The sequence below is a fragment of the Protomyctophum parallelum genome (genome assembly GCF_964188405.1).
Source record: "Protomyctophum parallelum genome assembly, chromosome: 14".
Classification (NCBI taxonomy): domain Eukaryota; kingdom Metazoa; phylum Chordata; class Actinopteri; order Myctophiformes; family Myctophidae; genus Protomyctophum; species Protomyctophum parallelum.
The window spans coordinates 21,056,395-21,067,986 of NC_139709.1; the positions used below are offsets into that span (position 1 = coordinate 21,056,395).

The 11,592-nt window shown below is 44.0% G+C and overlaps 1 protein-coding gene across 1 annotated transcript; it reads right to left on the reverse strand.

The window, feature by feature from the left end:
• Positions 1-385: 385 nt before the first annotated feature.
• On the reverse strand, positions 386-4,496 carry LOC310871169 (leucine rich adaptor protein 1-like; the record flags this gene model as incomplete). Its single annotated transcript, XM_083782658.1, has 3 exons — positions 4,205-4,496; positions 1,940-2,112; positions 386-923 (listed from the first exon to the last, which is right to left on the reverse strand). Exons 1-3 carry the CDS (start codon positions 4,424-4,426, stop codon positions 386-388), a joined length of 933 nt encoding a protein of 310 aa, XP_083638784.1. The 5' UTR covers positions 4,427-4,496.
• Between the last annotated feature and the right edge of the window lie 7,096 nt (positions 4,497-11,592).

The following is an 11,592-nucleotide window of genomic DNA, read 5'->3' on the forward strand; positions in this document are numbered from 1 at the left end:
ATGCACCAGCAATGCATTTAATTGTGTGCAATTCATCCTGACTGACTACTGAGACATTTCTTCACTCTTCGTCACATGAAGTAAAGACATAAAACATCCCAACTTCATGGTATGCAGTACAGTATTTCCTTTCAAAACTGTCTAGCCTATCTCTGGGTTGTTTTTCCTGTCGCAAAAGTTATAAATAGTCTATTTTCTATCACCAGAACCACGAACCATACTGCACATACAGTAGGCTACAGATCCTGTATTTGTGGGATCTAATTCATGTCTAACCACTTCATAACTGCAAGGTCCGCTGCAATCATTGGATATGAACTGAACTGCCAAACCCCAAGGATTATCATCAGTCAATTCAAATTGTGCTTTAGGCTATTATGGAATTTCATAAAAATGTCACGTCATCTTGGGACTCCACCCAGTGCCATTGAGCATCATAGCCCAACAGAAGCCCCTCTCTACTGGGCGTGTTCTTCTCCTCCTCTCTCACATCGTCCTTACACGCGCTGGGGCTCTCCTTAGGGAGACCATAGTGCGTTTGACTCTGGTTTGGGGAATTATTTGTCACCTTCCTCCTGGCAGTCCTGGAAGATACTGCCCTGACCAAGGCTTTCCTGACTGGCTCAGAGCAGGTTTTGAAGTCCTGTGTTGCACCCGAGTCCTGCAGCTTCAGCGGCATGGCACTGACCAGACTGATGGGAGTGCCGGGACAGGTGCTTGACCCGTGCCCGTCCCTCATGGAGAAACCAGGTGTGGGAGTGGAGGCTGAAGGAGGCCTCTCTTTCGCAGATTCACGGCTCAGCGTGTCAAAGTAGCTCTCAGCACAATCTGAGAGATCATTGTCGAGGTCAGACTCTCCTGTACATTCCTCACCAACAACAGTGTCATGTGGATCCGGCTGGCTGCTTGGACTGGGGCTTTCCCTGCCAGAGCAAATAGTAAATGTTTTTAGTACTCAACTCAAAAGAATCATTTTCAGATCTTAAAGTAGGACTGGGCGATATGGACTCTAGCCTATCACAATATTTCGTAAAAATACCTCAACATTGCATTGTGACAAATTCTGACAAAGTAACAGGTTGTAGATCTGCTATTTTGTTTTATATATACCTGCAGGGGGACATAGAGGGTCTTTTTATATATACCTGCAGGGGGACATAGAGGGTCTTTATATATATACCTGCAGGGGGACATAGAGGGTCTATATTTATATATACCTGCAGGGGGACATAGAGGGTCTATATTTATATATACCTGCAGGGGGAGATAGAGGGTCTATATTTATATATACCTGCAGGGGGAGATAGAGGGTCTATATTTATATATACCTGCAGGGGGAGATAGAGGGTCTATATTTATATATACCTGCAGGGGGAGATAGAGGGTCTATATTTATATATACCTGCAGGGGGACATAGAGGGTCTTTTTATATATACCTGCAGGGGGACATAGAGGGTCTATATTTATATATACCTGCAGGGGGACATAGAGGGTCTTTTTATATATACCTGCAGGGGGACATAGAGGGTCTTTTTATATATACCTGCAGGGGGACATAGAGGGTCTTTTTATATATACCTGCAGGGGGACATAGAGGGTCTTTTTATATATACCTGCAGGGGGACATAGAGGGTCTTTTTATATATACCTGCAGGGGGACATAGAGGGTCTATATTTATATATACCTGCAGGGGGAGATAGAGGGTCTATATTTATATGTACCTGCAGGGGGAGATAGAGGGTCTATATTTATATATACCTGCAGGGGGACATAGAGGGTCTTTTTATATATACCTGCAGGGGGACATAGAGGGTCTTTTTATATATACCTGCAGGGGGACATAGAGGGTCTTTTTATATATACCTGCAGGGGGACATAGAGGGTCTATATTTATATATACCTGCAGGGGGACATAGAGGGTCTATATTTATATATACCTGCAGGGGGACATAGAGGGTCCAAGCCCCTCGATGGTGACCAGGCTGCTGAGGCTGCTGCTCCGGCTGGCCAGGGCGCCGCGCTCCTCCATCATCCAGCGCACGGCCTCGATGCCCTCGTGTACCGCTACCAGCTGACGCAGGATCCTCACGTCGGCTGAACGCAAGCAGGTCTGCAGGAGCGTCAGGGTGGGTTAGACCAGTCGTTCTCAAGTATCTCAACCGTTTCATTTCCCTCAGTTTGATATGCATTAATACTAGGCCATGGTCCCCCTTTTGATGGGATTTTTATGTCTAGGACCCCGGTATACACTGCATAATCTGCATGAGTGTAATTTCCCTCTGACAGTGTACAGGGCTACAGGCCCATTTGGTTCCATTTGTAGTTGTACACTGTCAAAATTACAGACTTTGTAAAGTGCCTATTTTGCTATTTTGCCAGTAATTTAGCTGGAGACCCCTTGCCTGGACCTCTGGGGGTCCCTGGACCCCACCTTAAGAGCCAGTGGATTAAAGTCTATAATCCATCTGTCCATTAGATTGTCTAATGATTAGACAATCTAATTGCAGATGCCTGTGTTTGCATGATGTGCACATATAGGTGTGTGTGTGTGTGTGTGTGTGTGTGTGTGTGTGTGTGTGTGTGTGTGTGTGTGTGTGTGTGTGTGTGTGTGTGTGTGTATGTGTGCGCGTGTGTGTGTGTGTGTGTGTGTCCGTGCGTGCGTGCGTGCGTGCATGCCCAATGAACCTTAGAATATAGATTACTGTACTCTGAGCTCAGCAGAAAGGCTATCTCTCGTCTCCAACTTGTACAGAATTCAGCAGCTATATTGACCAACTCTAGGAGGTGTGTCCTGGCCTCCCTTCACTGGCTGCCAGTGAGTTTTAGAATTGATTGTAAGATTTTACTGACAACTTTTAAAGCCATGCAAGTTCTGGCTCCCGGTTACATTTTAGACATGCTGAAAGTCTGGAACCTTAAGAGCATGTGCAAGCGTGCAAGTACTGTGGTCGGCTGCGTATGTATGTTATGTATCATGGTATGTATGGTATGTAAGATATGTTTCAATGTTGGGTGGGTAAAAGGTATAACGTATGTATGTATACATGTGTGTATGTATCTATGTCGGTATAAGAATGGTGGTGCCTTATTGGCTGTTGATGGTTATGTAACTAAGGTACGCTTCAAGGTAGGTATAAGGTCAATAAGGGGTCTAAAGGATTTAGAACAGCAGTTGTAATAGACATTAGTTAGTAGCACATAGAAGCACACAGACGGACACACACATTAAAACCTGGGAGCTGACCAGTACTACCTCGGTCTTATTCTGTTGGAGCAGTTGGGGGTTCAGTGCCTTGCTCAAAGGCACTTCAGTGAGTGATTGATGACCAATCACTTACCTACCCAGATTCTTCCTGCCCGTCTGGTGAATCGAACCGGAAACCTTTCGGCAACAAGGGTACTCCTCTAACCCTTAGACCACCGCTGCCCGATTGGCTTATCACCCCATAGCGATGATTTTATTGGCTGAGAAAAGTACATATTGAAGATAAAATTGAGGGCAGAAAAGTGAAGTAATTGGCCGGAATGACTTTTGTAATGATTTGATTCCCGAGGACGGAATGTGATGTATGATGATACAGTAAGAGTGGTTAGAGCAACCCTCACTTCACACTCGTGTGATTTTTATTATATAAGACATAAATCGCATAAATCAGAGTGAGAAGACTGAGGGTGATGATGATGAGACAACAGATAGCTAGAGGCAGATGAACAGATAAACAGGTAGGCCTATTCAATGTTGGAATGTGTCAAATGAATGGAGGTGAAAGATGGAAAGACAGCAGGAGCGTGTTGAAACCGCTGTCATTGTCTATCACAATTATTCAACATTCAGGTGACGATGTTACTCCGAATCAAGAAAACTCCACAACAAACTAGAACAAGTTGGATGAGTTAGTGTAAAAGTAAGACACAACCTATAGGCAAATGCACAGTATTGTACAGTAGGCCTACTATAGGCTGCACACACACACACACACACACACACACACACACACACACACACACACACACACACACACACACACACACACACACACACACACACACACACACACACACACACACACACACACACACACACACACACACACACACACACACACACACACACACACACAGATCAACAGGTAGGCTATTGCTTTGTATTAGAAACTACCACCTAAATGAACGACAGATATGAAAACAGTGCAAATCTTTACCATCTCCAGTTTCAACTGTCTAATCTTGTCACAGAAACTGTCAGCGACGCTGGCATTGCAATGATCCACTCTGTCCACATCATCTGAACTCCAACCAGGATCCTCTTGGCGTTGAGCTGCATCCCTCATCCACATCAGAAGGCTCTCCGGCGTCTTCATCCCAAGCTTGCACTCCAGCTCTTTCAAATCCGGCATGGAATCGTTCTCCGTTCCCTCTGCCATTACAGTAAACAAGTCTCCTTCTTCAAGTGTTTTGCGCCCACATGCAGTCGTGATTCAGCAGCCACTTGACTTCACCCTTTAGAGGGCCAATGAGAATCGGATAGGGATGGCCCCCCTGATGAGCAAGAAGAACAGTCCTAATCTGTCAACTTAATGAGTCCTCATTCCCAACTCCACTGTGACCTCAGTGAACGACCACAGTGTCCACAGAACCATCTAAAGAGCCAAAATATAAATTAGAACTCGCTGGAATTGTAATCATCTGTCCTGCCGCTTATTATGCACAGAGTTATGGCACTGTGCTGGTGCACCCTAGAATAGAATGTTGGAAATGTTGTCAATAGTCCTCTGACAATAGTTGGAATGTCACGCTGGCAATACACGTCCATGTGGCAATCACGTGGTGGGGCCACCTGTCAATCACAGCTCTCTCTGTGTGTGTGTGTGAGTGTGTGTGTGTCTCTCACACACACAGGCATTGGAATCATCATACATCCATGTCTCTCACACACACACACACACACACACACACACACACACACACACACACACACACACACACACACACACACACACACACACACACACACACACACACACACACACACACACACACACACACACACACACACACACACACACACACACAGTATCCATCGTCCACACTGAAGGTGTACACAGACTTTGCTTCATGTTCGTGCTGCTCTTTAGGATGACATTATAGCTTACTATTCACAACAGAGTGGCGTCGATTACAGCCAATGAAGGGGTTGTAGAGATTCCAAACTGGTTGATGACGAGTGTAGTAGGAAGAATGAATTTCAAGAAAATTTCAAGAAAACACTTGAAGATTGTTGCTGATATATACCCCCAAAAGGCCATTGACTTTCACTCTGTCAGCTCCCCATATGCTGAAGCTGCAACCACATGCATTTCCAGTGCTGATCCCGGCATCAGTTTTGCAATGCAGTTGAGGAATGACCTGTAATGCCCGGGATTCATACCCAGGTCTCTCTCGGGGAAAGCCAACATCTTAAACACTAAGCCAAAGGGAAGTCCTTATGGCTACTGGGACATATTAGACGTAGGCCATTAGGCTGAGGTTGTGATCCACTCTGCTTAAAATAGCCTATCTCCAAGCTCACAATGCATCATATTCATATCTCCACACATTGGGAGGTTCTAGATATTTCTTACTGTGGACCACCACTGCCGCAAATATAAAGCAGCTGGTATGGTTCTGTGCACAATGACACGAGATGCATGTTCTGTTCCTGTTCACTTCTGTTCTTCTTATCTGATTGATGAATTGAATTGATTGAACATTTTATGAACAGTTTGCAGAATGGTTACAGTAGCCTATACAGTTCAAGGAAGGTACAGGTCAATACGACAACTGCTAAGAGGATAAAACCTGAAAAAGCACTGACTTGTTTACATCAGGGTCCTCCATTTTCAATTCATCAAACCTTTGAAACATACAGATATACACTTCTATGCAAAAGAAAAAAATGAAAATCATATACTGTACACCGTTAGAAAAAAGAAAATAAGTGTACAGTATAAAAAAGAGGGGGGGGGGACTTCTACATTTTACAGGGGCCAGTTTCGAATTGCAGCCGCCATTTGAGAGCGGTTTTGAAGGAGTCTAGGGATTCACATTTCTTAACGGCTGTTGGTATAGGGCGTGCCACATTTTGGTGGCATAGGAATGCTGTGAATCTTCATGCCGTGCAGACGGTGTGAGTTTGTTACTGTGCATGCAGACTGTACATGTCACTAACGAGACTCTGTATGAGGGATTACCAAGGGTGAGCCAGAGAATAGCAGCCAGGAGAATGAGACTAGCAGGACACTTCATGCCAAAGGCATCAAGAACTGCCAGCCAGCAAACTGGTGCTCTGGGAACCAACACACGGGCATCGATCACGAGGACGCCCCATGCTAACATATGTGGATGTACTCAAGAGCGATGCAGGAGTGCAAAGTACCAACGAACTGGCCAGATATATGGAGAATCGGGATGACTGGAAACGACGATGGAGGGCTCGTCTGAGGACGACCAAGAGAGATTCAGCATGCTGTCCCGGCCGATGATGGGATCATTGGGATATATGGGTTGTTGCCAGTGTTGCCAACTGTCGTGACAGAAATAAGCACCTCCAAAAAAACAGGCAAGGTGGGGAAATAAACAATCCAAGTTTGACTGGAAATAAGCAGACTTGCTGGTTCATGCTGGCTTACGACATTGAGGAGGCAGAAAACTGCACGCTCGAGCGCTGTTCATGCAGCCTGAACTGGAACAGGCTGGAGTTGGAAATCAGCATGTGAGCCGCTGTGGGTACTGGGTACATTGGGCCATTGGACTGGCCCCATGACGTTGTCAGAGCTCTGTCTTACTCTACTAGGTGGTGAACTTGTTGTGTACATTTCCATGCTATTCTTTGACCAGCTTGCAGCTGGTAAAAAAAAAACATTTCCTAGTTTCCACCATTAGAGGGAGACAAACACTGACGCATCCACTATAAGACCGAGTTAGCCAGATATTAAATGCCCAGAAAGAAAGAACGAAAGAAAGAAAGCTTAATTGAATACTCAGGACCCCAATGGAAACAAGCCATAGTGCTTTCCTTTCAGCATTATATTTGTATTAAACTGTAGGCCTTCTCTTCTGTGGTTTTTTATGATGATTTCATAAAGGGAAAAAAAAGGAATAAAAAAGATACATTCGAGATACATACGAGTCACAGAAATAGATCCCGAATGGATTCCAAAAGATTTCAATAGTAGTCAATTAGTCCATTTACATTTCATAAACTAGGAAATGTTTTTTTCTTGTTGATTTATATTTCATATGTGTGGAATCAATTCTTAATGTTTTTATATTTGTTTGGGAAACACTGCTGTAATGTGTCTGTATATAGATGGTATTAAATGTTCAACATTCTCTACAAGGCAGGTTTGTATTGGGCATGGATTCAACCCTACCACAGTCTTTATTATCACTGATCACTGAACAGCCTGACTGCAACTAACTTTTCCCCTGGGGACAATATTAAATTGAATAATGAGGATATCTTTTTCATATAAAGTTTGTTCAGATTTTGATCCTAAATCAACAATGAGCTCAGCCGTCCTCTTCAGGTTGAAGTATTGGGGTAAAGTGGTTGTTCGCTTGGCTGTAAAATGTCAACATTTCCTGTCCAGAAAAAAAGAGCACGCTACATAAATGTGAAAATGGTGAAATCGTAAGCGTCAAATTAATCATTTTTGAAAGTCCATCTGACGAACTTGATACATTTCCCTGAGCTGAAAAGGAGAGAAGGAAGTTCTAATTATGAGTTGGTTGTAAAAACCTGGTTCCTGTTACCCCGGAGGGGCTGGTAAAATATGACCCATACCCTGGGCAAATGGTTTCTACAGTGGTTCAGCATGACCCTAAGGTTCAGCATTACATGAGGGGGTGTCCATAAAAATATTGCGCACAGAGAGATTTATGTCTTTTTACGTGGCAGGGCATCTGACTTCCAGTTTTGGGGGGAAATCATAAACTTGCACAAACATTCAAAATGGTCAACGCGGTGATGTCACGCTGAAAGGCTGCCATTATGAGCAGATAAGATTTTACTGCATTCTGTCGGTGCAATTGTGTGTGATTTACTGTGTCTCGTAAAGAGGGGGTGTGTGGGGGTCATTCGGGGAGTCGCCCTCAAGTTTTTGCCAAACCAGCTGAAGCGTATAATCGTTGAGAATGAAGAGCTGTGTGAATCCTCATTAACCACTTAAACCCTATAGTATTTTAAAAACAGACCCGATTACAAACTGTACTTACATCTACACCTAATCTCTGCACCCTTGGCTGCAATGCCAGCCTGACAGCATGTCGCGGGTTTAAATCCCGGTTACCTTTGCTGCGTGTCACTCCCCATTTCCTGTCAGTCTACTCTCCTATATCAATAAAGGCATAAAAGCCCGAAAATATATTCAGGATGTACAAAACTGTCCTGAGGTTACTTCAATAACTTTTTGTTGTACCATTTTGAAGACATCTAAAGTCAAATCTCAACCCAAAGGTCATTATGCACGAGTAACTTACTGTATAATCATTTCAGTTTCACCATCATAGATAGTCCAAACATCAAACTTTTATGGCAGCCATAGCTGAATGACCTGGGAAACAAATGTTCCCTGGTTCACACCCCGGCCACGGTTTAAGAGACTTTTAAGAGACCCAAAACTGCTCCCCAGCCCCAAAGAGAATCACGACTTTGCCTGGACAACCAGAGGTCTTGCACTCAAATGAGCTGGGTCTGAGGCCCTCATGGAGGTCCAAAGCCTCTGGATTGGCCTGGTCCATATAGTCCAACCCTGGGAACAGATTATGTCACTACCCACTCCACATTTCACAGTAATGTACGCTGCAGTACATTTATATTCTATTCTACACTCATAGTTATAATTAGATAAATGAACACTGAGGATTGTATCATTTTACTGGGCCGCCATAACCACTTAAGCTACATTTTATACTCGGCACGTTGGAAATAGATGATCTATGAGATCACAACGCGGCATATATGTTGCTCTTTTGTGTTCGCTATTTTAGACAATCTCCAGAATCAATTTATTTTGACCAAATCCTGAACCTTTCCGCCTCAAATGGCATTCCCAAAAATAGGGACGCCAGGTTGAAAGTGATTAAGCGCCATGTGACGCATGTGTTTACGCGCGTGGAGTCAGGGGGTCAGAAAAACACAGCGTTACAAATGAGGCCACTGGGCCAGGAAATCCTCTGGGTTCACATGATTTGTTGGAAGGCCCTCGCTCGCAAACAAAGCCAATTAGGGTGGGTGTGCGTACGAGGCCCCTCGGACCTCTACGGTGCCGTTAGAGCCCAATATGCTCAACGGCCTGTTCATGTTACCAAAGAAAAATAAATGGCATTGGAATCATCATACATCCATGTCTCACACACACACACACACACACACACACACACACACACACACACACACACACACACACACACACACACACACACACACACACACACACACACACACACACACACACACACACACACACACACACACACACACACACACACACACACAGTGATAGATTAGGGAGTGACCTCGAGATTTCCCTATAGATGCTCAGTAATCCAAGATCTCTTTTAAAACATTCACCAGCGCCATCGAGGAGTAAAGTAACGAGGCCGAAGATGAAGCTGCTAGTATACATCGGTAATGAAAAGAGAAGAACCGTGTTTAAAAGAGACTTCTGCCGCTCATAAATATTTAGTGAGATGAACAGCGGGGCGCTGTGCATCTGTTTCCATTCAGGAGCCTAGGGAGACATTAAATGATTGTAAAAGTAATGCATCTCACATGTATTATAGAGCGTATATAGAGCTCCATTAGCATTCTGTAATTGTCTTCTGCTTATTCGTATCCTTGTTGTCGGGCAGAGAAACCTCATACTCTCCATATTTCACATTTTTGTGTTATTTTCTCGAATGAGCTTAATGTAGATCAGCTATTTTAGCTATGAATGTGATTTAGTGGGTCTTATAAATATTTATTTAACCAATGAAAAGTAAGTTAACAAGAGCTTGTGACTAAATAATAACTACATTGGATCCACCAAAGCACAGGTTCTCCTGTGATGAATGCTGCTTGAAGAAGATGCTTGAGCCGGGAAGGAGAAACATAAATATTTACAGCGTGCAGCAAGTGGAGCGAAGCCAGAGACCATGAATTTACACTCAACATTAAAACACACCAGCCGCCAAAGTGGTGGTCATTGCAACATCAGTTTGAGGCAATGCACAAATGGAGATACCGGTATACTACATTTTGTGACTGCGCTATAGCCAACGGTTCTCAAATATTATCATGTCAAGGTCCCCCCCCAAATGGCTGGGGACCCCCATCTGAAAATATGTTGTACCAGGGACCTCCATACAAGATTTGTGTTATTATTTGTTTAATATTCCAAATTCTTCCAAATGAATTAAAATATTACAAAATAATATATAGCGCAAGCAGCGATATGACGGGGCCATGCCATAAAAGCAATGAAGAAAAAAGCTATACGCAATATGTACAATAAGAATAAGAATAGAAACACTGATGATTCTCTGGTTGGAGACTGGAGATGACATCACTTTTTTTGTTACGCTGATTAGCTGAAGAAGTTGTCTGTCAATGCTGTACTCCCGCAGCCAACCATGCATTAGCAGGGTCCAGACACTTCCGCAATTTCCGCACAAATTCATGGAAGTGCCATTTGAAGGGGGAGTGGCTAACCATGCTATATGAAAATCCCAGAAGTGGATAGAGTGGATCATATAATTCATATTAGGAGATCAAAAGGTCAGAGGTTTCCCATGACCCTCTATACCATATTGCCAGATTTCGTGGAAAGCGACAGCACAGAACTGGCAGAACTGCAAAATGTTGCGGAAGGAAAAACTGTAGAAAAACAATAGGCCTTCGGGTCGCTTGGCCCCTAAAAAGAAAAATCTACAAGCTAAGCATAAGCTTGTACGTCGGCTATGAAATAGTCAATTTATATTTTGTTAAAATATTTTAACTAATTGAATTGGTGACCCCCTGGAGGGTCCCTGGGCCCCACTTTGAGAAGCACACTTGTTTGGCGCAGACAAAGACAGATAACACCCCCCCCTCCTCGTTCTCAGACAGCAGGGAGCAGGGTCATCGAAGGATTGCAGCGCTGCATCAGTCGCTGTCGGTCCACTAAAACAGATGGCAGACACACTCGCCGTGCATCCGATCAAATGACTGATAGGAAAACCCAGAGGAACCCATGTCAGAGGCCACGGGGGCCAGCAGGGTTCTAAAGCACATTAACATTCCTGAATAAATAACCCCTGGGAATGTTATTGTGGAAGACGTTAAACAGGATTTTCCTCCCAGAGCCCAGGAGAACGACCAGGCATCACTCTGGCGTCTCTGTAGCTTAGGGGGGGCACTGCATGGTTCTCTCAGACACTATCAGGTCCGATTTGAATGGACCCTTACGGTCTGTAACTCTGAGAGTGAACCAAATGGACCCTAATTTGTTTCCGTTCACTCTCAAGAGTTAAATAAGAATAGAGTATTAGAGTATACTGTATATATCAGTGTATATTGGGAGTTTAT